General features: G+C 37.0%; 3 protein-coding genes across 28 annotated transcripts; 2 read left to right on the forward strand and 1 right to left on the reverse strand.

Moving 5' to 3' along the window:
- The first annotated feature begins 385 nt into the window (after window positions 1–385).
- On the forward strand, window positions 386–10,859 carry LOC116256709 (uncharacterized). 6 transcript variants are annotated; one of them, XM_031633128.2, is made up of 8 exons: window positions 386–543; window positions 622–841; window positions 7,693–7,799; window positions 8,230–8,259; window positions 9,444–9,545; window positions 10,004–10,111; window positions 10,227–10,281; window positions 10,642–10,859. In XM_031633128.2, the coding sequence occupies exons 3-8, from the start codon at window positions 7,705–7,707 to the stop codon at window positions 10,681–10,683; spliced, it is 432 nt and encodes a 143-aa protein (XP_031488988.1). In that variant the 5' UTR covers window positions 386–543; window positions 622–841; window positions 7,693–7,704; the 3' UTR covers window positions 10,684–10,859. The 6 variants fall into 6 exon arrangements, with proteins under 6 accessions (XP_031488988.1, XP_031488992.1, XP_031488987.1 ...); XM_031633127.2 differs by having other exon boundaries at window positions 390–547; XM_031633129.2 differs by having other exon boundaries at window positions 391–547; window positions 649–841.
- LOC126410173 (uncharacterized) lies at window positions 3,648–6,955 on the forward strand. 3 transcript variants are annotated; one of them, XR_007573701.1, is made up of 4 exons: window positions 3,648–3,918; window positions 4,006–5,856; window positions 5,964–6,168; window positions 6,255–6,955. XR_007573701.1 is itself a non-coding variant. In XM_050078446.1 (3 exons), exons 1-3 carry the CDS (start codon window positions 5,331–5,333, stop codon window positions 6,526–6,528), a joined length of 1,005 nt encoding a protein of 334 aa, XP_049934403.1. In that variant the 5' UTR covers window positions 3,683–5,330; the 3' UTR covers window positions 6,529–6,953. The 3 variants fall into 3 exon arrangements, 1 of the variants encoding a protein (XP_049934403.1); XR_007573700.1 differs by having other exon boundaries at window positions 3,648–5,856; XM_050078446.1 differs by having other exon boundaries at window positions 3,683–5,856; window positions 6,255–6,953.
- A 176-nt stretch (window positions 10,860–11,035) lies between the features above and the next one.
- On the reverse strand, window positions 11,036–26,488 carry LOC116256710 (mediator of RNA polymerase II transcription subunit 28). Of its 19 annotated transcripts, XR_004173172.2 has the most exons (8): window positions 26,280–26,484; window positions 26,118–26,177; window positions 25,983–26,031; window positions 23,307–23,510; window positions 21,843–21,955; window positions 17,063–17,221; window positions 15,034–15,092; window positions 14,419–14,874 (listed from the first exon to the last, which is right to left on the reverse strand). XR_004173172.2 is itself a non-coding variant. In XM_031633145.2 (7 exons), the coding sequence occupies exons 4-6, from the start codon at window positions 23,479–23,481 to the stop codon at window positions 17,087–17,089; spliced, it is 423 nt and encodes a 140-aa protein (XP_031489005.1). In that variant the 5' UTR covers window positions 23,482–23,510; window positions 25,983–26,031; window positions 26,118–26,177; window positions 26,280–26,484; the 3' UTR covers window positions 11,036–11,432; window positions 17,063–17,086. The 19 variants fall into 19 exon arrangements, 18 of the variants coding, with proteins under 18 accessions (XP_031489005.1, XP_031489001.1, XP_031488998.1 ...); XM_031633145.2 differs by lacking the exons at window positions 14,419–14,874; window positions 15,034–15,092 and adding an exon at window positions 11,036–11,432; XM_031633141.2 differs by lacking the exon at window positions 15,034–15,092 and having other exon boundaries at window positions 14,424–14,874; window positions 26,280–26,483.
- Window positions 26,489–27,169: the final 681 nt, after the last annotated feature.

Below are 27,169 nucleotides of genomic sequence, written 5' to 3' on the forward strand. Positions count from 1 at the left end.
GTTCTCATTTCTGGATGAGGGAGGTTTTTCACCGCTCATTAAAAAGTCGAGGGAGGTTTTTCACCACTCATAAAAAAGTCGAAACCACCACTCAACTCCTTATCTAACTAAGGGTATGGCTAGGAAGGGAGACCAATAAGAGCCGCCAACCCCTAACCCTAAAAAAAAAAAAAAAATTACATGTAAATGTAAAAAAGAAATTACTTACATCAAATTTTAACAAATGATATTTGAGCTCTTATCAAAATTTTGAACTTAGGATCCACGGTGCTTCAATTGGCATATCAACGGTCTTCTTTTACAACATACAAACTTTATGTCACTGTATAGAATAGGCGGAACTCGACCAAGAGCGTATAATAGTATTAGTAACACGCCCCTTTCCAGTGTTGCTATTTAAAGGGCCTACACTCTTCGCGTCGGGCTTCCCTCGTCTTCTTCGTCCTCATGCTGCTGCTGCTGCTGCCTCAACCCCCGCAGTAGCCTCAACACCGAAAAGGAAATCCCCTTGCCGTCTCTCTCGCCCTCTCACTCTCCTGCTGTGTAGGTAATCCTCTCTCTCTCTCTCTCTTGCTGGTGATCCGCTGACTCTGCGTTCCTCTCTCTTCCGCCATAACACAGACTTGTTGCTCGCCTTAGGAGAAAAAGAAAAACTTGAGGGAGGTAGCCGTAGGTCGAGTTCCTAATGGGAGGCAGTCTTCCACTCCCACCGTGACCCAACGTCCCTTCATTTTGTAGAGCCTTCAAACCAAGCTCGATGGAGGGTTGAAGCCAAAGGGAGGATCCTAGGAGGCGTCTGCAACTCGAGTCCGGGATTCAAAGGGACCACAACGAATTTTTGGTGGGTTTCACGATTTCTTGCTTAATATATGTCATAGATTATGCGTTTTTCTTGATTTTCAGCCGGTTTAGGATTTCGTTTTTACAGCAAGTGAATCTCGGTCCTTAGATATTTTCTGATAAGTCATTGTTTCGGTCGTCTAGATCGTGTATGCATTGCGCATTTACTTAGAATAATTCATCGTGTTGCTATTTTTCCATCCTGCACTGCCAGAATTTTGCGTTTTGCGGCAGGTGGGCCTTGGTTTTTAGCTATTTTCTGTTGCAGCATAGCTACAACGTGTATGCGTACTCTGTTTTGTTAAGTATTAGTGAGTCTCTCTAGGAGGTAGTTCTTGGATGTAGGAGTTGTTTGAAGGAATCACCGATAGCCTCTTGATTGTCCGGTGAAGCTGTTGGCTGCATCCAACAAACCCCCCTTCTTCCTTTTTTTTTTTTGGTTTATTTCTTACCTTTTCAGCCTTAGTTAATTAAGTTTCAATATAGATTAGTATAGACTAGCTGGTTTTCATGTGCCTTTTGTTAGTTATGTGATTGATATTTTACTTATGGACTACATATTAGTTAGTTACAATGTAGTTTACATATTTCTTTAGTTCTAAGTAAATTTACATGGTGTTTTTACTGATTTTTCTGTAGCAGCAGTATGCCATGGGTGCTTCATTCATGAACAGTACAGATTATTTTTAGTTTAGAAGTTTGTTTCATTCATAGTCTTAGTATACAGGAAGTGTAGTATACATTTTTCCTTCTTCATTTTGAGTAGATTTACTTTTTTTTTTCATGTAATTTTTGTAGAAACAACTTATTTTAGATTGTAACTTGTTAATTTCATGTGTTTCATTAGTAATGCAACTTTAGATTACCTAGTTTAAAATAGTTGGTAGCATGGTGTATGCTTCCTAGTTAGTTCTCCATAGGTTTCTGCCACCAGTGACAAGCTACTGAGTGTTAGCCATGCCTAGCAGCTTGTTCTTGTGGAGTTCAGTTTACTTTAATGTTCCATAGTTAGGTTTTGATAATTATCCTGCTGTAGACTAGTATAAACTTATAAAGTACATGGTTTATTCGTTCATCATGTTTTAGGATTGATTTTTAATTTGTGGACTATGTTGTAGTTGCTAGTTGTATTAAACTTGATTTCCTTTGTCCTTGCTTCAATTTACAGTTTCTTCTCTCATGTTTTATGTGGCAGAAATATAATTTTAGGTGTTTAATTTATGGCCCTTGTTCATTTCTATGTTTGAGCTTAAATTAGTTAGTGAAAGGGTATAGCATAAACTAGGTTCATACTTCATAGTTCATACCACCCAGCAGTTCATTAGAAGCAGCCGATTAGTGTGGACTCTCTTGACTGTAGGTAGCTATAGTCTGAACTAAAAACTGGTAATTGTCAAGGATCGTGGAAGGATTCACGAAGGAGAAATGGAAGTCTTGGAGCGCATTCTCAAATTCCATATGTAACTATGCCATCATTTCCCCTATCAAAGATTGGGTGACGAAATTAGAGAGCAGGTGTTTTGATCAATTTCATGTGAGAATTTCTGTGGAGCAGAGTGCTGCTACAATTGACATAGGACGGCTGATCATGGATCATGCCAATGATCTTCATGACTATTTTGTTGACTTGAATATGTAAATACATAGCTTGTAGGCTATATTCTTTAACATTTTTTTGGTGAAGGGTTGGGTCAATCCTTTGTGCATATTGTTAAGGTCTGTTTTGGCCTTCCCTTGTATATAACCATTTTGTTGGAATAAAGGTAGGGGGCCTAACCCTCAAACAAGTTCTTTACTTCAATCATATGCCTTATGTCACATAGGTATAGGTATGGGTGCTGCTACAGCCTACAGGTACTGGTGCGGGTATGTGTACTTACCATTTAAAAAAAAACTATGGTGCAGGGTACGGTATATATATATATACAAGAAGAAATACTTAGAAAATATATATCAAAATAAGAAAATATATCAACATAAACAAATAAACAACATAGAAAATATATATCATCGGATCTTGCAGCAGTGTTTTTAAGAAACCTATGAAAAACTTTAAACATATGGACAACCGAGCAGCCCCCTAGACGGCCAAATATGAACACTAGTCGAATTTTCAGGCTAAGAAAACAAAATCCTACTGAGAACAACAATAAAAAGAAAAATTAGTTCATGCAGGAAGGTCGCTGGAGGTTGCTGGAGGTCGCCAGAGGTTGCCGGAGGTCGCTGGACGTCGCCCACAATTTTGTCGAGGCTCTGCGTTTTTGAAAGGAAATAAGAAAACAAAAAAAAACCCTAAGTTTTGGACGAAAATGAACTCGGTCAACATTGACCGAGTTTATTTTTGGATAGATACGGACCTAGGTACGTTGACCGTACTTGTACCCATGTCGCACCCGACTGGTACAGGTACTCCATCAAAATTTAAGGTACCCATGTTACATAGGATATACCTAAACACATATATTTTTTTTGCTTTCTACCAATTCAGACCATTTAATTACTATACTTTTTTTTTTTCATTTAAATAATAAAAGGGCAAAAGAAATGATAGCCTGATGGCAATATTGAAGTAAATTCACTTACTAAAGATAAAAGGTAACTCTAAAGGTAGAACGACAACACTGAAATGGTTACATCCAATGTTATCCGTATCGTACGATACGGACGCGTATCGTACGATACGGACGCGTATCGTACGATACGTATCGTCCGTATCATCATTTTCGATACGGTACACCTAATCAATACGATACGCGTATGTATCGTACGAGTATCGCACGTATCGTGCGATACGGTGGGCGTATCGCACGATACGTGCGATACACCCCCGTATCGCACGATACGGGAGTAAAATTAAAAAAGGGGCCATCGGGCCCCTTTTTTGCTTCTTATTCTCAAACCGACGCTCCTCTCTCTCTCTCTTCTTGTTTCTCAACGCTGCCAAAGACGTGGGAGGGAGAGATTTTCTCCATTGCATCAAGATTTGCCGGTGAAGAAGCTTCATTCCTCGTTGTGGGGAGTCTTGGGACGGTGGGAAGCTTGGAGAAAGAGGGTTTTTTGGTTTTTAACACCAAGAAGGTAAGAAATAACTCATTTTTGCCGTTGAATCGTTCATTTCTCTTTATTTCCTACATTTATTTGTATGTTTTTACTTGTTTTGTAAAGATATAATGTCGGATCCTGCATGGCAGTGGTGTACAAGGGTGAATCCCAAAAATAGATTAAGAGTTAAGTGCAATTATTGTAAGCAAATCATATCAGGAGGGATTTCTCGCTTTAAACACCATATAGCTGGTACACACAGCGATGTGGCTGCTTGCAATGGCTCCCAAGAGATCCCATTGTCAGCGTATGTAAAGCACCAGTGTCAGCAACTTCTTGATGCAGTGAAAGCAAGTAGGATTGAAAAGGACATGGAAGATGCAGAGGAAGGATATGGGGACCCACATGAAGGAGAAGAAAGTGAAGGTGAAGATGTTCAACTTGAACAAGAAGATGTTGGTGTCAGTTTGGAAACAACTAAAGGGAAAGGCATCATGCATGGTGGTGGTTCTTCTGCAACCAGAAAAAGAAGAGGTGCAAGTGTAAGTTCAGTTTCACGAGGACGTGGCAGAAGTCAGGGTCGTACTGGTGGTGGTAGAGTACCTACTATGAAGTCGAGCAATATGTCTGGTTCGATCAAGAATTTTTTTCCCAATTATACTGCTGCTGGTGCTCAGCCTGAGATTCGTATAGCCATGCAATCAAAGGATATTATTGAAGCAGCAGATGAAACCATAGGAAGGTGGTTCTATGATGCATCCATTCCCTTCAATGCAGCAAACTCTTATCATTATCAGCCTATAGCAGATGCGATTGCTAGTGTAGGGCGAGGGTATAAAATGCCCTCTTTTCATAAATTGCGAGGTAAAATTCTCAACAATATAGTTAGAGATGTGAAGACATATTGTGATGAACTAAAATTGAGCTGGAAAGCTACAGGATGCAGTGTAATGGCAGATGGGTGGACAGACATCAAGAACAAAACATTGGTAAACTTCCTTGTATATTGCCCTCTTGGTACTATGTTCTTAAAATCTGTTGATTTGTCTGATACTCCTAAGACTGCTGATGTGTTGTTTGGGATTTTTGATAAAGTTATAGAAGAAGTTGGGCCTGAAAATGTCGTACAATTTATCACTGATAATGCAGCAAATTATAAAGCTGCAGGTGAAATGTTAGCAGCACGATATGGGACATTTTATTGGAGTCCATGTGCTGCTCACTGTGTAAATCTTATGCTTCAGGATCTTGGTGAAAGGGATGATATGAAGTTGACAGTTCACAGATGCCAAGAAATCACGAAGTTTATTTACAATCATGCTTATGTCTTGAATTTGATGAGGAAATTCACAAATGGGGCTTAATTGATTCGACCTGCACAAACACGGTTTGCTACAAATGTTTTGACTGTGCAGGGTATAGTCAAGCAAAGAACTTCTCTGAGGCAGATGTTTTCAAGTGATGATTGGGCTGCATATCCACATGCCTATAAAAGAAAGGCTACGACAGTTGTGGATACCATCTTCGATGTTGACTTTTGGGAATCATGTGTGCACTTATTGAAGATTTGTGTACCTCTAGTGAAAGTCCTCAGATTAGTTGATAGTGAAGATAGACCTTCTATTGGATATTTATACGAGTCTATGGATAGAGCCAAGGAGGCCATTAGAGATAATATGAAGGGAAAAAAGAAGTTGTACATGCCTATATGGAAGATTATAGATGAAAGGTGGTCTGGACAACTTCATCGCCCACTTCATGCAGCAGCCTACTACCTAAATCCTGCTATTAGATATCTTCCCACTTTTAAGAAGGACAGAGAGGTCGAGTATGGCATGTTGGATTGCATTGATGTGTTAGTAAGTGACAGTAAAGAACAAGACGCTATCCATATGTCGATCAACAAATATGATACGGCTTCTGGTACCATGGCGAGAGACACAGCAGTTCGATGCAGGACAACTATGCGTCCAGGTATTAGAAAAAGAAACTTTATACTTTTAGTTTTTGTTGTTTAACTTTTATTCTACCTTCTCATATATTTATTGCTGACAACATTTTTACTTTCCATCTGTTATTAGATTTGTGGTGGGAAAGGTTTGGGCCTGATTGCCCAGAATTAAGGAAGCTTGCAATTAGAATCCTCAGTCAAACATGTAGTGCAACTGGATGTGAAAGAAATTGGAGTGTATTTCAGCACATCCATAGTAAGAAGAGGAATAGGCTGGAACATAAAAGGTTGAATGACCTTGTTTATGTTCGTTATAATATGAAGTTGAGACAAAGGTAAACATTTGTTTTGTTATACAAGAATATCAAATTCTGATATATATTTTAATCTCTAACAATTTGTTAATTTTTTCTCTTGTTAGGCAACTAGAAACAACATCTACGAGGAAGCATCACAATCAATATGATCCTATCTTCATTGACCATTTTGATATATTAGATTCTTGGGTTGAAGAAGAACCAGCTGCAATACTTGATGAGGACGATCTTGATTTTTTGAATGTTGAAGGAGCAGCAGAGATTGTTGAAGAAGGAGAGGTTGGGTCGGAGCAATGGAATGTTGGTGACATTCCATTTGCAACAGAGGGGATAGAAGAAGAAGTTATTGAAGAAAATGAAGATGATGATGAAGAATGAAGATGATGATGCAAATGACAATTGACGATGCTTTTTGTTTTGAGTTTTGAAAACTATGTCAATATGTTCTGAGTTTTGACTTCTGAACTTATGAATTGTGATGTAATTGAATACTCTTAGGTTGTTTAGTATGTTATTTTGTTTTTTGAATGTTTGATTTCTTATTTTGGAATGTCTTGTTCATATGCATACCTCATACTTCATAGTTCATATACATGAATGATGAATGTTCCTTTAAATACATTTTTCTTGAATTTTTCTGATTTTTACTAGTTTTTTCGGATTTTTTTAGATTTTTTCTGATTTTTTTCTATTTTTTATAAATTTTTAATATTTTTTACAAATTAAAAAATTAATTTTACGATACGTTACGATACATTTACGCTACGTTACGATACAGCGTATAGGTCGGCCCGACCGATACACGATACGATACGGCAGTGATAACATACTTACATCTACCTCGGAATAGGATGAACTACTAAATTTGCAAAAAATAAATATTTTTGTGGTACCTCACGTGTTGAATGAGGTGGAGGATTCTAATCAGATATAGCACAAGATTTTGTGCCTCTATCATTCAGCATGCTCTCAAAGACAGCGTAATAATGTGATGTTTGAGAAATTATTAAAGTCTTTAGGAATTTGTATGATGTCTCTAACTTACAATCTGTCCGTATCTCATGGAATTTTCATCTCTTTGGATGCATTTCTTAATTAGGGGGTTTGCATACCGATACCGATCTCTTCTTCATTCTGCCGAAAACTGATTCCTTGAACCATGTTTGATGCTGAACCAACTAAGATAATATATATAAGCTTAATCATAAAAGGCTTTCAGGTTCAAACATTTAGTACTGGTCCTATGTTCAAAGTTTGAGAGATTAATATATAGAGGCCAGTGCATGTTAGTTTGTTTGGTGAACTGGGATTAGGTAGACCAAATCTAGATTACAGTGAGTGGTTTGCCTCCAATATTGAGTTCGTCACTGTCCACCTGGATGTTTTAAGTGGAATATTCCTTAACCAGTTGGCTGGATAGTATTACAACAGTTAGTACGGAAAAAATAACATGATTAAAGGAGAATCAAAGTGGTTTAATCCTCATACCCTTTGATTAGGGCTAGAAGCATGGTTGATGATGTTTATGCTTTTCTTGTCCAGGTGAATTCTGTGATGATGGATAACACTGCACAACAGAAGGTACAAAAGTTTGAGGAGTTTGTTGACAAGCGCTTAAAGCCTGACCTTGTCCATGCTGTTGCTGAACGGTAGGAATGATTTCTTGAAGCTATTTCCTATGGTTGGTCATCAAAATTCATGTTCATGGTGTTATTGAAGTTTTGGATTTTAGATTTTCCTAATCCCAAATTTTTTGTGAATTATATACCAAAAGGGAAATCCTAAAATGAGCTATGCTTTTGTAGTTGTCATCTGATTGCACGAGGAAATTCTGTTGAGGAACCCTGGGGCTTCTATGTAAAATCATGTTTTATTAGACTTTTCTGCTTCTGTTTCATAATTTTGCATAGTCAGTGGTGCATGGACTTGATGGTATGGCATGCCATGTTTGCACTGGTGGTTCATTTGAGCATCTTTCTTTATTCAAAAGCTGTTAAATATTGTATGCTTTTGTTACCTGCATCTAGGACTACTTCAATTTGCAGAAATTAATTTTGATCATTCTTGTGTTCATTGCAGGGACAAGGTTTTTGCTCAGCAAAAAGTTTTGTATTCTTTAATGTGTTGTTCTTTTCTAGAATGTACATTTGGTATCTTGAAATTTATCTTTAGATGGTCATTGCTTCCTCATTGTCCTTCATGGGTTTGCTCTGTCAAATTCAACCTAACGGATGGAAGTCAAAGGTAATTCCACTTAATGTGCATCTAGGTGCCATCAAATCTTAAGTGGGTGGTTTATCAATGTGCTGGTTACTTCTCTCAACTTATTTCACTAGCCTTCTCTTTTATGGCATAATTTTTGTGTCATAGTTGGACAAGAACAGTCAATGACTTCAACTTCTACTGGGTAATTTCAATTTATTAAGTCAAAAATATGCAGAAGGTGAAAATACTCTCTCTTCTAAATAATTTCATCTGCTAGAGGTGGAAATGCTTGTTCTGGTGTATCCAGATAATACATGATGAGTTAATGCATACAATTTTTTCTGGGGTTGAAAGCAAAAAATTAAGTATTTTCCAGTTTTCCTTCATGAGAGTTCTGTTTCAGTTTGTAGACATTATAATCCTCATAGAGTTGTCTTATTATTGTTGATTTCTTTATGTATGAGTCATTGAGCAATCCCAATCTTTTGTTTTGCTGAGCATGAGATCAGTTATTGTTTATATTAGCTCGTACTTTATAATGCCCACTTTGAGAAGTTTAGTCCCATATTGAAGATTGTGAAATATCTTCAAGGGTTTATAATTGGGTTTGTTAAGTGGCTGGTTATCTTGCTTCTTAGCCTGTTTGGGGCTTGAACAGAAACTGCTAACGTAATGTTTGCAATACGTTACAATACGGCGTATAGGTCGGCCCGACCGATATGCGATACGCTACGCCTTTTATAACATTGGTTTCAACCGAAGATGCTAGGGGCTGGGTTGGGTACTGTCCAACTAGGAGCTCGAGCTTGGTGTGAGAGTGGGTCAGGTCATTGCATGCATTGTTCAAATGATGGTTCTATCCTTGTCCCTTTCATCTATGAAAGGGTTCTCAACTACCATCTGACAGTCCAAAAAATTTTTCAGTTTTAGAATAATATGAAATCAAACTGTTTTTGTTGACTTTGAGAAAGTTATGTTCACGTTTAAGAAGTAGGGATTTTAAATGTGTAACTGTAAGGCCTTCATGATGCAGCTCAGGGTTCCAATCTTATCAATTATCTGTTTTCTTGACTTTCTACTTAATGTAGCTCAGATCTTAGAAAGAATATAGAGGCTCTGCAGAACAATGAAGTAGCATCCCTACGCACATTGGTTAACCTTGGGTCAGAAGTGTACGTGCAAGCTGACATGTATGGCTGTAATCTCTTGCCTACTAATTTCCCAGCTTCACCCTCTTTTTTATGTTTTGATAGTAGTGGTTCTTGTTTACTTATGTAATGGGAGGAAAAGAATAGTTGGAATGAACACAATGAAGTTGAAGAAATAAATAAAAGTTGGGATCAGCCTATCATGCACAATTGCTGTAGTCAAAGAGCTATGATCTTTTGACATATGCATGCTTATCGTCCAACCAATTTTTTAACATAGTAATTTTTCGTTTTTGAAAAAATTTTCTTGATGGACAGATATGAAACTTTCAGCTACCATTTTTATTAGCTACAAATATTATGAATGACTTTGACTGTTATAGAACCTGAAACGATTGTGATATGCTTTCACTTTCAGACCAATCTTTGACTCCTGAAGTTTTTTAATTCATGCTATCATATCGTCAGTTGATATGATCTTTCTTTTTGCCCTTGTTTAGCCCATGTACACGTTCTATATGTGTTGATATTGGACTTGGCTTCCACGTGGAATTTACATGGCATGAAGCATTGGAATTTATCCGAATTAGAGAAGCTAGACTTGCCAGGTGGTCTCTCTCTCTCTTTCTGTCTCACATGTGCGTGCTCACTTATGGTATTACTGGTGTTTCTTCTCTGTCTTTGCTAACTTGTATTTGTTTCATCTGTTGTATGTTTGTGCAGCCAAGTGGAGGAGTACACTCATTTGATTGCTAGTATCAAAGCTCAGATCAAATTGGTACTGCCATTCTTAGTTCTTCAAGTTCAGCTGTTTGTTTTCATTTAGTTACTGTTCTTATCAATTTTGGCATTCATGATTGAAAATTTGGCTCCACTAATATAGATTAGACCCTCCACATGAGGGCTTTCTCTGAAGAATCCAAAGCAAGCTCCATCCATACTCCATTTCTCGTCCAATATTTTTTTTCCCCTTTCAGCTAATTATTTAGTAGTCACAAATTTATGGATCTCATTATTCTCTATTTCTCCTGGTGGGGTTGCTGATGCCTGTCAAATACAAAAAATAGTGTTAGGAATATATCGCTAATCTGGTGTAGACCTGATGCAGAACTGATGGAAAATTCAATTGGTATTGCAGGTGTGTGAAGGCATCCGTGAGTTGCTTCAGATTCCTGTATAAGTTTTGTTCAGGAATTTATAAATGTGATACGGGGTATATTATGCTTATTTACTTCACTTTCGAGCAATCCATTGTTGTAGTGTTTGCTAGGTGCCTATCTGTTAGCAGTTGTATAAAACTTCCTTTTTCATATAATATTGGGTATACACATAGAAGAACCGAATGGACAAGTTGAACTTGGAGTTCCAAGGTTTCATAACTTTGTTGACATATTCATGAAAGACGTCTGGCATTAGTGCATGGTGCAAACTTTCCTGCACATCCTACATTCAGCTTGGTGGTTGATGGCACTTCCATGCGCATTTTCATTGCATCTTCTTGTCAATAAGTTAGAGCTGTATCATTCCCTGCATTGATTGCAACGGCAATAGGAAGATATGTTTCATTGCGGTCAGTAAAATGACGGACTATTGATAGTCACAACGAAGGCCAAATAGAGCAGGCAAAAGAGGAGGAAAGAAATAATTAATATTTTGGGAGCCAAATGAGGAAAGAAATAATTAATATTTTGGGAGCCACATCCAAAAGGGTGACGAGTTCTGCGGTGACTCAGCTTCGCGGACTGCTGAAATCCACAGTAGGTTTCATGGAGGCTTGATTTGAGGTACCCTTGGAATTTTCTACGGAGGTTCTTTAGGAAGAACCTGTAAGCCACCATCGTCTCGTGAGTCGCCATTGAGGAGCTGCTCGGGATTCAACAAGAAGTTCCGTTCTTTCAATGATACAGAATTCTTTAAGATGCTGTTTGGCTGTAGGAACAAACAAAAACACAGAGTTACATGTTCGAAATTTTCAACTAGTCTCGTCTGCCGTTTATTTAAATGATTAGATAGACATCTTTTAACACATTTTTCAGTTCTCCCTCTACATGATAAAACAAGTAAAATATGTATGAACTAACAACAACAGCATGTCACATGCTAACCAAACAAACACAACAACATCAAAAACTAAGTCACACGGTGCGCCAATTATGATGATGTTGTGCACTCACATCGGTGCGAGTGCGGTACAACACGGCGTGAAATGAGTTTTGAATATATTGAAAAACTGTTTTGGCCAAATTTTCATTGATATATCGACTTAACGTAACTTTCAAAATATAAATAAACAAAATTATATATATATGTGTGTGTGCTTTCGCCCACTCACACCTAATTTTTTATTAAACTTCCTGCGTCTCGCTCGCACTTCTCAGGTGACATAGATAAAAATATCAATGCAAAACCATGATATGTGTAATCGCAAAAACCAATAAAATTTTGTTACAACACATAGCGCGATCTTTCTTTCCTCTGCTACTCAACCTAACAAGTCAACTACACATTCCACAATGTACGGAAAACCGGTGGGCATCAAAGTTCTACGGAACTGTGTTTTGCCTCCGTATCTCCAGAGACGAAAGACGCTTCAGCGACAGAGAGAGACAATGCTCCGGCTAGGGTGAGGGCCAGGGAGGGCCTCTGGGTCGCCGATCCTTCTTATAGGGTTTTGGAAAGAAAGAAGGGGCCGGTGCGGGAAGAGAAGAATGCGACCCGCTACAAGCTGCCGATCTCGCAGTGATCAACAGACAGAGATCCGCCGGTACATGATACGGGTTTCACACCGTGGAGGATGTGATACACCAATCTCTGAGCGCTCCTCATCTCGTGCGCTCTCTTTCTCTCTCTCTCCTCCATTCAGGCGGGAGAGAGAAGACGCACTAGCAAACGATGAAACCGATGTAGGGGAAGAAGAAGAAAAAAAAGATGGATGCTCTTCATGGCAGATGAACAGCAGACGAACAGCAATCTCTGAGAGAGAGAGAGAGAGAGAGAGAGCTGGATGGTTTCTCGTGGCGGAGAGGTGGAAAGACAGGCGGCGCGCGAGCATGAAAGGTGCTTTTTGTCTTCAGGCCCTTGCGTTCCATGGGGCGGGGCTTTTCGATTAAGGACGCTTGGTTTTTGGGTTCTGGATGGTTAAAAGAACGCTCTTTTGTTTTTAGCTTGGTAAAACAACACGTTTTCAACCACAAAGTGTCTTTAAAACAATAGAAATGAACATTAGACCAAATTTGTCATATGTTTGGAGTATAGATGATACCAAATTTATCACAACCCAAGTTTTGATACAATTTTTTAAACACAATAGAGATGATCATTTAAACATTAGAAAAAAATCATAACAAGCCAAAATGTGTCAGAACCACAGTTTCAACGACTCACTTAGAGCCAGACAAACATAGACATAACTAACAAAACATCCACAAGAACCCCATACTCGATTCAATGCTTAGATTGACAACGTCAATTTATTGCAAAAATGAAAAAGTCCATTAAAAATCCTTCAATCAATCAAGAGCTACCTACAAAGATAAAAGAAAAAATGGTCAAATTGCTCTATATATGCAATGTCCAGCCATAGGTGGAGTATGGTTCGATAATGGATAATATCAAAACAGATTCAGTATGAAGCTCAGGTCTACCACCCATGAGCTGCAGGTTTCATGCCACACCATGGAGTTATAGCTTTTTATCACAAATGGGGTAGCACGATCCATTATGGGTTACAAAATTATACAAACAATCAATTGACCACTAATAGTGATGAGCATCAGAAAACCTTGTGAACATAATACACAAGTACAACATCATAAATCTTCACTAAGTGATCCACATAGACTGACGCAACTCGTAGTGAACCGTCTTGAGATATCTCAAATTGCCGATGCAACAATAAGGTCAAACCACCAACAACTCGGAGTGGTAGACGGGCCCTTCTAGGCACCTGGACTGAGGGACCAAGCGACATCTCGCTGTATACAAAATGCTTTTATGTTCGGATAGATGAAAGTTAATGTGATGACACATTTAACATGAACTTTACTATTTGTTGTGATGACACATACATTATTATGTCACTAGAATTTAGAACAATTTAATTGTTTAAGACAAGTCATGCTATGCACTAATTACATAGACATTTGTTTATTGCTGACATTTTTTTATTGCTCACATCAGTACAAGTCAAGCCATGTTGTAGCATCCATTACATAGGCTTGACAAGTCAAGCCATATGCCAATGTTGAGAAACACTCAATCATGTTGATATTTCCATCGCACATCATATGTTTTAGTTGTGCGTGAATCGCATCACCACAAGGAGGGTGCAGTTCGTCACACTTGAAGTGGACTGCATAGCAACGGGTATTTGCTACTGCTTGTTTTCTTCCGGTCTTCTTTCTTTCTCTAATTTTGTTAAATTTTATTGTAAAATTCCTAATGCTAGCGAGATTGGAATTAAGTTTTAATTCAATATCAAGTTTATATTTTGGGAGAATGAATAGGGGGCATTTGATGATCTTGAATTTTGATTTTAACTTGTGTTTGATAGTCTGACATTTAATTCCAAAAATTGAAAATAACGTGTTCGATAAAACATGAATTAAAATTTTAAACTTGATGATTTAAAACCATTATTACATGTACCCTAAAGAGAGATTAAAAAGTCTTCTGATAAGGCAAGAAGAACAATTACAGCTTGCACCGCTGGATCCTGCAATTATTTAAATGGAGATGAATAATTTCTCATATCCACCATGTGAAAGCAAAAATTTTTACATGTAAACAAAGAGTCCCATCGCTCTGGATCCCACAATGAGTTAAATATTAACTTTTTTTGTATGTATTAATGATCATGGAAAACAAGAAAATTCTCTGTGAAACTCCTTGGCAGGTTTGCATTTTTGTGTTAATGATGGCCTTTATATGAGCTGTTCTAATTACACAATCACTAAAACCAAAAAATCACTAAAACCAAACAAGAATTTCATTGTTCCTACGACAAAGTACGCCAGTCGTGCTTTTCAAAGTTCTCAAGAAAATTGATTCATATCAGCATCGACGGTAAGAACTGTCACCTGTCCTAAAAACCACATCCAATTTGCCAAAGGTAATGTTGCATATAGAAGAAAGCAGTCCCAGTTCTAATGAAGGACACTCGTGGGTCAGGAACGTGTTAGTGGTGAGGACTTGTGTATATACATTACATATAAAATATTTATTTACTTGTTTCTGTTGTCCCATCTTTTGCTACGTTGAAGGTTATATTGACTTCCACGGCAGCCGTCAATCACCACTTTCCATGTTTAATGAGCAACTTGTAACGATGAGAGCAGGTCCTGGCCTAGTTCCTAACCTAATCATGCCAAACCTGTGAGGTTAGCATACTAAGTCAGGCTTACGCCGGGATATTGGGTGCCAGTCAAATATTTAACCACAGAGTTAAGTTCAAAATCTTTTACTAGAAGCACAACAGAATTTAATAACAATAATTCAAGAAACTAAGTTGTATGTCACATCAAGTTCCTACCAGCTATAAGCTTGTCCAAGGCACAAAGAAAAAGCTTCTTCATCCATCATAAAAGAAGCCTAGAAAATGAAACATAAAACAAAGCCCAATATAGTTAGCCAAATTATTGTATGTGAAAATATTAAGTCACCAAGTCCATAATGGAACTGAAGTAACTCTGGGCAGGATACAAAAAATTCCTTATCCTACCCCTTCACAAGATGGTGTTACAAAATTAACTCCACAATCATTCTCATACAACACAATTTGTAATGCCAATCCATCTGGCTTCTATAAGACCATCTGATTAGGAACTAGAAATTCCATCTACATGAATTTCAAGATTTTGTAGTCCCTGCAATATTTTCAAAATAGAGATACACAATATTGACAATTTCCATTTAGTATAGGAACAAAATTGAAGTCGGATAGAATTAGCTTTCAATGTTTGTCAAGCCCTTATTTGATGGTTTTTATAAAAAATATACCTGTCGCGAAGAAAACTATGAAAAATGGGCCACTTTTTTCGAAATTATAAGCAACGTGATGTTCCTTTGGCAGAATGAGATAAAATTTAATACTAGTCACATAAGAAAATTACCTGTACCACTATACTAAAATGTATAATGGATTAGAGTTATCTAAGTAAACAAGAAAAATAAATAAATTAGAAGTGAAACAACGAACTAATTTAATTTGAATTTGGACTGAATACAACAACAACGTTGTCTAACTTATATGTAGATCAGAGACCATATTAAGTCTAAGATAATTTTCCTAAAACGCAATCTTTCTTGATCATGAAAATTAATAAAAATTCTTCTTCCTAATCTAGAACTTAACAGACATAGTAACATATTCTAATTTAAAAAAAAAAATCAAGAATCATTTCCATCTTGTATAAGCTTGGCACATTTCATCCAACTACTATGAGGCAATTCATGTGCTATAAAAGAACATTAGAGGCCTCTCTCTCATAAGATACAACCAGAAAACCAAGATTAAGAACCAAGTTATATTTTTGGGAAAAATCTCATTAGTCACTTTAGAGTTTGTAAAAATATGGTTATTCCTTCCCTGAATTTTGCAAAATATAAGATGTGAAGCCCCTTGGAAGTTTTTTTTTTTTTCTTGGCTCTGCAATTGGAACATAAATAAACAATATCTCACCTTGAAACAAAGAATGTATCATTTTCGGGCATGCATAGAAATCCATCAATATTCAATAATCAAGAATTTATTTTACTATGTTGATGTACCCTTTGAGGAAATAAAAAACATTACAAAGTTTCTTGGAGTTTTGCTATTGATACCGAAAGTAAAAAGACACTAAGAAAATTTTGAACTTGTGAATCAGATTTATGATATATCTCATGCCACCTAGCTTATAGCAACATATGCCTACAAACGAATTCTATTGGATGGAACATTAGGTAATTATACTGAAGCCATGCTAAGTACAATTGAGCCCAAAAAGCGTACACAGACAGCTCTTATAAATATTGCATAGACCATAACCATATCCCCCACTTGGACTTGGTCCAGCATGAATGTTCAGAAACAATATGCCAAAAATCTTTAACAGTTTCCTCAATGTTCGGTTCAGTAACACAACAGGAAAAGGAAACACCAATGGAGAAGGAGAAAGAATCATAAGATGTGGTTTTTATGATTGTGGTTCTAGAGTAAACATCTGGATGACATTTTGCTTATCAATTGCAGTCCATTATGTGCCCCAGAAGATAGACTGACCAAAGATGGTCTCAGTAATCATAAGAGGCATTAATATACCTTGGTTATGCTTGGGTAAATTCCAGACTAAGATGAGCTTCCTATCAAAGCTTTCTGTCTTCTATAACTAGGCCTTGCTTGTATCATTCTGTTCTTTCTCGAATCTAATAGAAGAGCTAACAGAAGTGCGAATAAAGAAATCTGCAGCTAGAGCAAATACAGATGGTTGAGGCATTTTATTTCATTTATTCTATAAAATGCACATATCTCTCATGGAGGCAAATATCCTATAGTCATAATAGGAAAAGGATGCAATTACCTCTATGATATATGATCACCAGGCTCACACTCTTTCCAGTTCCATCTTGTGTTTCTCAAGTTGAGCTTTCAGATCGGTTCTCCAACCTTCAATAAACTTTTCATACCTCTTAATCAGTTCAGATTTGGCCTTCAGCTCCTTCTCCATCACCACAATTTCCTGCCAAACCATACAACCATAATTTAATTGAGAAGATCAAACACCTTGAGCATCAGCATTACCAAACATGCAGTCAAACCTTTGCACGAGATTAGGTTATAAACTTGTTTCTTCCTTTTCAACTCATAATTGACTCTTCACCTACGTCATATGGGTGTGTGTGGGGGTATACACAAACATGTGGGTATGGATGAAAAGATTACGGAATCAAAGCCCCCAAATTCTGATCACAATGGCTCTCACAGAACACTAGCAGAGCATATGACTGAATGTTGACAAAATTGAGTCTAACTCAGTTGCACACCACACTCTCACAAATGAGGAAACAAATGTAAATTCTAGTAGAATGAATTCCAATACTTGCTGAACACGATGGAGGAAGAGAAAAAGAGAGAGAGAGGGAAGAAAACCATCTCGATAACATTAGCTAACCCTAATCGCTAATTAAAGAGAGATTAGGGGTCAGCAGATCTTCTTACAAATGAGAGACATACAAATATATAAAATAACCAAAGAAGAATCTAATCCTTTAAATAGCTAGAAAGCTACCAAATTTGAACATAAACTTTCTAATTTCAACACTCCCCTCAAACTAGAACATAGATATCAACCATGCTCAGCTTGTTACAACATCTAGAAAAATCACCAATAGGAAGGGCCTTTGTAAACATATCTATTGCATGATTTTCAAAAGCTACATGAATCGTAGACACAACACCTTCTTGTGTAAGATCCTGAACATAATGATTAATGACAATCCACCTCTATGTGATTTGTTCTCTCATGAAATACTGAATTATTTGTAATGTAAGTGGTAGCCTTGTTAACACAATACATTTTCATATGAAGAAGAACATGAACATTCATATTTGTTACCACAGATTTAACCCATGTCATCTCAGTAGTCGTTTGAACAATTGCTCTACATTTAGATTCTGCATTTGATCTCGAAACTAAGTTTTGTTTTTTGTTTTCTCCATGATATGAGGCTGCCTCCAACAAAGATACAGAACCCTGAGGTGGATTTTCTGTCGTTAACAGGCCCTGCATAATTAGCGTCATTGTAAGCAACAATTTCTAGAGATTCACCTTTTTTGAAAAAAGAGGCCTCTGTCTGTGGATGATTTAGATGTTTCAAAACCATCAACGCAGCATCCCAGTAAACTTTTGTAGAGTTTTCCATAAACTGACTTAGTTTCCCAACAACAAAGCTAATGTCTGGTCTAGTCACAGTGACATAAAGAAGTTTGCCAATAAGAGACCAGGAAAATCACGAAACCACTAACTCTGATTGATTATCATGAAGATGAAGACATGGCTTCATAGGAAGATTAGTCGGCTTAGCTCCTAACATCCCTATAGCCTACAGTAGGTCAAGTTCATATTTCCTCTCAGAAAAAACTATACCTTTTTTGTTATGAGCAACCTCAATCCCCAAGAAAATATTGCAAGTGACTAAGATATTTTGTGACAAAGTGCTTTTGAAGAAAAGTCTTTGTAACTGAAATTTCTTGATCACAATCACCTACTGAGATAATGTCATCAACATATACTATCATAACAATTATACCCTTGGAAGTCTTTTTGATGAATAGAGAGTGGTCCAAAGAAGATCTTTTAAATCCACACTGTAAAACAACTTCAGATAATTTGTGGAATCATGCCCGGAAACTTTGTTTGAGTCCATAAATTGTCTTTTTCAGACGACACACTTTTCTAGACTCCCCTTTTCACTCAAACCCTGGCCGCTAATCGAGTCTTATATCTTTTTGTGGATCCATCTGAATGGTAATTGACTGTAAAGGCCCATTTGGAGCCAACAATATCACAATTTGAAGGAGAATCAACCAACTCCCAAGTACCACGTTGTAAGAGAGCGTCCATCTCATCTTACCAATAGTATAGTAAGCAATAGTGGAAGAAATTTGTGGTTGGACGTTGTTAACTTGTTCATAATCCAAGACATAACCATGTTGTCATCCTCCTCCCAAGTCATGTACTTTCCTAACTTGACAATAGGTTCATCATTTTCAATTATATGCCTCTTTTGATGGCATGTGACCGACATCATAAAGGACCTAGACCATAATTCATAGTTTTGTCCATCTAATTTGACTGTCGATCCACAAGAAAATGGATTGGCAGTTACTTTATATTCACTGCCACAATCTGGTTTGTTGTACTTAGCCATAAAAACAATATACTAGCAAAAAGAGACCACAAAAAACAATTGTGCAGTGGGTTGAACACAGAAAAAAAAGCTCTATTTGCACTTAATCAGTCATGCAAAGAGCTAATCAGCATAATAGAAATCAACTATATCACATGCAGTCCCACTTTCTTACGTCACCAATGCTCAGCAACATCCCACAAGAAATAACAGAGAACTTCTTCCTACTCCTAGTCATTAACATTCACATCAGCAGTAAATCAGATATAGATAGTCTAAAATCTGATTATGCCAACATCTTGGGAGTATACATATACTTCTTCAAGCAGCCGTGAGAAAGAAAACCAAAAACTGTGCACAGTTTTAACGATAGCCAACTATTTGCAGGCATGGCATCTACAACTTCAGGCTTTTCAACGTGACATCAGACTTCAACTGTGCTGCTTCATTGCACAACTTCAACGACAAAAAAAATTCAAACTTGCCTGCACTGCACGACTTCAATTGTGCTGCTTAACCACATGACTTCAAGACTACATCGACTTAGGGTTTCAAATTTGCCTGCACAACAAGACCTCAACTGTGCTGCTCCACCACACAACTTCATAAGTTCATCGACTTAGGGTTTTAAGAAACCCTAGGTTGGGTTAAAAAAGGCTGCCCAAAGTGCTCAGATATGCTCGCAGAAGAGGCTGCCCTAACAGATCAGACGTGAGAGTAGAGAGAAGAGGAGTTCACAAGAGCACCATCGCCCTAGCAAATCAGATGTTCACTCTGATACCATGTTGAACACAATGGAGGAAGAGAGAGAGAGAGAGAGAAACCGATTACATTAGCTAACCCTAATCTCTAATTAAGAGATTAGGGGTCAGCAGATCTTCTTATATATGAGAGACACACATATATAAAATGGCCAAAAGAAGACTCTAATTCTTTAAATAACTGGAAAGCTACCAAACTTGAACATAAACTTTCTAATTTCAACAATACTCTTACCAAAAGAGCTTATAATAGACTTTGAGTCCTATAAATAAGGAGGAAGGAGCTGTTGGGACTTCCAATGGCTACACAAAAAATAAAAAAATATATAGCCGTTGAATGTCCCAATGGCATCTAATGCCAGTGCATTATAAAGCAAAGGTCAGAAACAAAATTCACCAAAACATTACAAAAGTAATAAAAACTTTAATCAAACTACTTATACTAAATCCCAAGACATATATCCTAACAGTGGACACGAGCACAAGGTAACTGGCTGAGGAGATGCATGCACACACATGCACATACACACAAGACATACACACATATAGACAAAAAAAAGTGAACTGAAACTTAGTTCAAGTCACCAAACTTCCACTTTACATCCAATGGGAGCAAGTTTCTCATTTAATATATAACTAACCAAGTCTCTAATTATCTCATTTAATCTATAACTAAACAAGTAACCAATTACTTGTATAACTAATTACACCTTCTCTCTCCCAAACATGTGCTTTGGTATAAAATTGAACCTTTCCTTTCACCCCTCACACACATTTAATTGACATGTCTCTCTCTCTTCCTCTTTCTCAAGCAATTGTTTTCCTTTGATGACAAAGCTAATAATCTCATAACTTTTGAAAGTGATACCTAAAACTAAACTAATTTTACAATTTATTTTCATACGACCACATGTAAGTACGAATGTTACATGTCTTATGAATTATGATGGCTTTGTTCTCTTTATACTTGAGATTGTACAAAAATGGCAAATATCTTAAGATAATTTCACTTTTTTGTGCATTTTATGGATATATATGTGTGTGTCTGTGCATGTGCATATGTGTGTATAATGAAGTAACACTGTGGGCATAATTGCCAAGCACCAAAAAAGTTGCTTTTCAGTAATTACTAATAAATAAATAAAGCATAGGTAGTCCAATTGAACTAAGAAGTCCAATTGTTCACATTTCACAACTATAAATGAATTTCAGAAATAATTTGAACTTTAAAGTCTGAAGTTTGAAGAACACAAGAGTCCCACAACAAAGAATATTTATAGTAACAAAGATTCAATGACTAAGATAAAAAATAAACTAACAAAGCATACCAAGTCTTAGAAAGAAATTTTGTTATTACTTTTTGTACAAAATTAAACTTTCTCAAACTTAACTAAGTTCACAGTTAGACTGAAATAGGCATTGCACACTCAACTTTTTTTGGACCACCTCTAGAGTTAAACTGGGTATAACCCTTCCTGATTTTTTTTCGAAAATGAGCCTCCACAACCACACCACCCTCCCCCAACCTAAACCCTGCAACCCAATTTGTGTGTTTATGCATGTATGTTTCTCTTCCAATAATACCTAGTCTACCATCCCTCCGTAACATTGCAAAAGAGTATGTAACTTGAAGAAATTTGCTTGCAGTCTTAACAAATCTCCTGGTGAGAATCAGAAGCAGCGAATAGACCTTTGTCAGCATCTCTTCTGTGGTTGGCTTTTTGTCCTGTTGAAGCTTATTGAAATAGCACTGAAGCCTTTTTGCCGCTTCCATGAAGTCTCTAGCATGCCTTTCTACATCAACTGCTTTGCAACAAAAGGAACCAAATAATGTAATTACCTTTGACTACGGTTTAATAATTAATATTTAGTTTATCAATAATTCCTTCCATCTACAAGGATCATGCCATTAGCAAAAACTACACAAATTTTGAAATATTTACAAATGGCAATTATACTGTTAGATTATCACAAATGGTCACCTGAGTTGAGCAAGAATTTCACAACAAAGAGTCAGTATAGAATGATATTTTCATCTCAATTGCTTCTTCTTTTATTTCTCCTTTTTACGTGAATAGCAAACTTGATTTTAATCATTTCTCATGTTCTTGAAATATATGCTCTCATGATCTCTAAGTGAACATTCAATGTGAGTTTAACCATTTATTTGTCATGTGCTTGGAAGACTCTCTCTCTCTCTCTCTCAAACACACACACAGAGGTAAAGATTTTTTTGCAGTCCACAAATATTTCATCCAGTATGGCAGTACCACGTGTATTTTATTGCAAATTTGACCATGTGGATGTAGCCTACATGTTGAGAAACCTAAGATTAAAAAAAAAATTGATATGTTTGTGCTGCAAAGTTCAGGCATCATAAAGTTCAAATCAACAGTAACTTTTGACTTGAAAATATGAACTAATTATTCACAGAAAGCTGATTTGCCATGTCACATAGGTAGGGGTACTGACCACTTTCAAAAAACTTGGGTGCGGGTGTTACAGCCGTACATGTGTGTGTGTGTGTGTGTGTGTGTGTGTGTGTGTGTGTGTGCGTGTAAACAAGAATATTGGAACATATGGGCAACCGAGCAGCCCCCTAGACAATCAAATATGAACATCAGCCAAATTTTCACATCCAAAACACGGCTCAGCATTGTGGAACTAGAATCTAAGCACTAAATGCTGAACTTGAATGGCTCTGTTACAGAAAATGCAAGATTTAAGTACCAAAACAGAAAATATTGGAACGGCATAGTTGCATATAAATGTAAAAGAGAAAGGGCAATGGTTGTATTGAATGGCAATAGTTGGATTGAATGTAATATATATACATGACCATACTCTATATCCAATTTTCTTCAAAATGCTCCACACCAGTACCCATAACTGTACTGATGTGGCATAGGTTTTATGCAAGGTTAGGTAGCCTAGAAACTATTCTACCATATCAGAAAATAGATCACGCCGTTGGAAGCAATACCAAAAGCAGCATAATCCACTGTCATAGTATTCTTTTACAACATTGAGTGTGACAAAAACTCATCAGAAAAGTCTCATAAAGTAGTACAACATTTCAAATGATCTGCCTGGAGGAAATTTGATTGAACTTTCATGAAACCAAATACTAGAATAATCACTAGAAAGACCTTACTCTGATGAGATGGATGTGTTGAGCGGTCTATTGCTTGAAGCTCTCTAGCAGGTAAACATGGAAGAAGGGCAGCTTCAATAGCCATAACACAATCAAGCATGTTATCTTTAGGTAAATGATGTTGATGATGTTCCAGTAGATCTTTCTCAAGTTGTTGCTCGTGGTGTTGCGCCATATGGTACTACTCCACTTGATGACAAATAACTAAATCATGTTTTCAAATCAAACCAATGAAGCTATGAGGTAGAGAAAAAACCTATTATCTTAAAATTTTAAAAAGGAAGTACTTGAATTAAGAGATATGTGCAAGGAACTTCATGCTCTCTCTCTCTCTTTACTTGCTGTCTATAGAGTTCTATGATCGAAATAGTGGTTTCTTGAACAAGTATTATTTTATTCTTTGTTTGGGTTGCAGATTTACCTAATAAAAAATAAAAAGGAAACTTTTATACGTTCAGTTTTCAACATAGAGCTTCATTTTGATGCTGTAGATCTTCATGACTCCTCTGCATAAATGTACATTAATGTGCATCATCCAACGTATTAGAGTAAGAAAAAGCAAAGACAGATGCTTTCCTCCCTCATTTTTATTAACTTCTTAAAATGATTAACGTGAAAGATCAACTGAAGGATCAAACCAGATACTTGATATCAACAACCCAAAACATAACATCCAGAAAATCTGTAAAGAAAATGGACCATCAAAGGCCAAAATTAAGGATCCCAATAGTTGGTGGCCGTATAAATTAAAATATGTGAAGAAGAAGAAGAAATGAATGAGAGAAAGCATAAAATAAAATCCTGATGTGAGATCTGCACCCTTCACACAGAAACAGGATCTAAAAGTGGACAACGACTAAGGTGCCTCCCTCACCCAATCCCAATAACAGAAATCAGCAAATATGAAGGAAGGAAGGCAATAAAACCAACTCTATGGCTTGAAGAGCCTAAAAATGACCAAAAGCATGAATACCTAACAACAGAAATTCGCACAAGAAAGGAACAAACACAAAATCAGAGGGAATAAAAAGTGTAGTCAACAGCACTTGTGAGACCACCCAAAAAGAAAAGTCACAGACTCACATGAAAACCCAATAAAACTTCTATTCTGTAGCGGGGCATAGAAGTACCAGGAGGAAGAGAAGGGGAAGCAGACTGTTACACCCATAAGTTTTCTTAAGAGGCTATATTAGAAAATTTTTAAACCAAAGTGTATTTTTGAAGAATTTTCTTTTAATATAGGTCAATTTTGTAAAATTCAAAGAGGGGAGGGTTTTATCGCACCACCTGTGCCTCACCTTTTCTTTAAGAAAAAAAATAGTCATCTACTCACAAGATTCCACGAACAAGCATGTTGTTCAAGTGTGTCACCTCAAGTGGAGAGAAAGTCTCTCTTGAGGCGATAAGAGAGAATTTAAGTAAAGATATTGATATGAGAAAGTTACAATCCAATAGCAGACAATTAAGTTTTAAGCTTAAAACAATTCTAAGAGATATGCTTGAAAGTTGCTTAGGTAGTGTTATGTCTTAATTGTTGATGTCATGTACTTGCTTTCAATTGTTATGATATTACAGTTTGATACTCACTAAGTCAGTAGGACTCATTTTTGTATTTTCTTTTTTTCAGCTGACAAAGATATAATTTTTTGAGCAAGCAACTAAGCATCGGTTATAGTTAAGACTCCGAGTTTCCAGCGTAATACGTAGGAATTAGACCCACGATTATTGATTATGCATTGCATATCATGTAGAAACTAGCCATTATACTTCATTTCCAAGTTATATTATCAGTTTTAAATTTGAAATTTTATCCTAGTGACCGTTAGATTTTGAATTGTGAAAGGAAGTTATTGTTTCCTCCTCTCCTCCTAGAGCAGGGGTGACAATTTGGTATTCTTAACCACCCGAAACTGAAAAAATAGAAACCCAACGGAATAGAAGACATTGTGAAATCTATAACCTAAACCTAAACATTAAATCTCTGGAAATAGGAAAAGGAGAAAAGAAGAGAGAAAACGATGAAAGGATTACGTGTGAAGAGATGACTTGCCTCCCGCAGCCCAGACAGAGAAGCTAGAAATGAGATTGGTCTGCTGCCCGTCGTTCAGAGCAAGAAGTAAAGAACTCTTTCTCTCCTTTCCCCTTTTCTACCTTCGCAAAAAGCATCTTGAAATGTAGTGACAATAAAAAATATGATCCATTTTTGTTTTCTGGTTGGTAAGACACACCTAGACTTTATTCGTAGAGTTGTGCAGAGACATCAACCAATCGGACCCCAACCAACATTTGTCCAAATTACTTCAAAAATTTTGGATACTATAAAAAAAGTTGAAAGTTGAAACTAAGAAATAGGATCAAATTCAGATTTAAGATTTAAGAAATGGCATCCGATCATATTCCAACTTGGACTTCACCCCCAAACCAACTCACACGGAGATCTTACTCAAGTCGAATAATTATTAGTGTAGGACACCATTTGGGTGTTGAGTCTCACGTGTCATTGATGGCTACCTAACTGGCTAACGTTCTCTCTTTGTCACTTTCGAATGTGTGTCAAGGAAACAAAGTATTGTCTTCTATGTACAACTATTCAGAGAGAAATTGTACAAAATTACAAAAATATTGTCCATGAAATGAAGAAAATATGTGAAAAATGTTTCCTAGTTTACTTCATACCGTAGTGCCCCGTGTTCGCTCAAGGGCTTCAAAAGATGACGATGAGGATCTGGAAGAAAGGGTTTAGGTTGCCGCTGCTGTCGATGAGTCAGTAGAGAAGAAAACGTAGAAAGAACGAGAGAAAGAAAGAGTAACCTCAGAGATGCGCGGTGCCTTGAAGCGGTGAGAGATGTGGTGGCCTCCGGGACATGCGGGCTGCAGGTGTCCGGCAAGGAGAAAACGACAGCACAAGAAATCGAGGGTGAGAGTCAGCGAGAGGACAGAAAGAATTGAGAGAGGTAGAGAGGGAGATTTGACCTGTCACCGGCGCTGCGAGTGGCCGGCGAATGTCCGAGCACAGAAAGAGGGCGATGAGTTGAACAGAGGAACAAAGGCGACAGAGCGTGGACGCCCTTAAAGGCCCGGATCACGAGGCCTTCGCGTGTTCCCTTGGGCGAAAAAATTTCACCAAAATGCCCGAAATTAAAGCGATTCCTATGCACAAAGCTAGTTTAACTTGTTTGTGAGAAGAGAAGAGATAATTTTGAGGTTTAAGAGTTCATAGTCTTGGTATCGCATGGGGTTAGAGTCTAAGGTTTGTCAACCAATTAAATGAATTGTTTACGTTTAGCTTCGAGGTGTATGGCTTAAAGCTTTCGATATACGGTCTAAGGTTTTGAAAAGGGCATTTGTTAGCCTCATATCTTAAGTGCAGGATAGGATTCCATGTGAGATCCAGCGAGCTAAAAAATTGTGAACCAACCAAATATTAGCACTTCTACCCCTTGCTGAACTTTTAGATTTAAGATACAATTGGGGACACTTTTCTTTCTCCTACTTGGGTAAGTATGCGTTCTCTCTCTCTCTCTCTCTCTCTCTCTCTCTCTCTCTCTCTCTCTCTCTATATATATATATATATATATATATATATATATATATATATATATATATATATATATACACACACACACACACACATACTCAAAATATATATATGCAGCAGAGTTGAGCCTTTTGTTTTATCTATATGGTTTAATCTTCTCCTGTCCAACTCTTCTTGTTATGCATGTGCAAACAACTTTTGCTAATGAAGCATGTTTCAGTATTCATAAGAGACGTCATATGTCTACCTTAGGTGATTAACATTTGTTCATGTTGTTTCTTGAAATGGGTACCGGTAATGTTGATAGGCAGTGAAACTCAAACTT

Source organism: Nymphaea colorata, chromosome 6 (assembly GCF_008831285.2).
Source record: "Nymphaea colorata isolate Beijing-Zhang1983 chromosome 6, ASM883128v2, whole genome shotgun sequence".
Classification (NCBI taxonomy): Eukaryota; Viridiplantae; Streptophyta; class Magnoliopsida; order Nymphaeales; family Nymphaeaceae; genus Nymphaea; species Nymphaea colorata.

Coding starts and splice junctions, on each gene's coding strand:
- LOC126410173 (XM_050078446.1), top strand. CDS start 5,331: ATGTTTTCAAGTGATGATTGGGCTGCATATCCACATGCCTATAAAAGA. Junction 5,857..5,963: donor CAGGACAACTATGCGTCCAG/GTATTAGAAAAA, acceptor ATCTGTTATTAG/ATTTGTGGTGGGAAAGGTTT. Junction 6,169..6,254: donor AATATGAAGTTGAGACAAAG/GTAAACATTTGT, acceptor TTCTCTTGTTAG/GCAACTAGAAACAACATCTA.
- LOC116256710 (XM_031633145.2), bottom strand. CDS start 23,481: ATGGCGCAACACCACGAGCAACAACTTGAGAAAGATCTACTGGAACAT. Junction 21,956..23,306: donor AACACATCCATCTCATCAGA/GTAAGGTCTTTC, acceptor GTTGCAAAGCAG/TTGATGTAGAAAGGCATGCT. Junction 17,222..21,842: donor CAGAAGAGATGCTGACAAAG/GTCTATTCGCTG, acceptor ATGGTTTGGCAG/GAAATTGTGGTGATGGAGAA.
- LOC116256709 (XM_031633128.2), top strand. CDS start 7,705: ATGATGGATAACACTGCACAACAGAAGGTACAAAAGTTTGAGGAGTTT. Junction 8,260..9,443: donor TTTGCTCAGCAAAAAGTTTT/GTATTCTTTAAT, acceptor TACTTAATGTAG/CTCAGATCTTAGAAAGAATA. Junction 9,546..10,003: donor GTGTACGTGCAAGCTGACAT/GTATGGCTGTAA, acceptor GCCCTTGTTTAG/CCCATGTACACGTTCTATAT.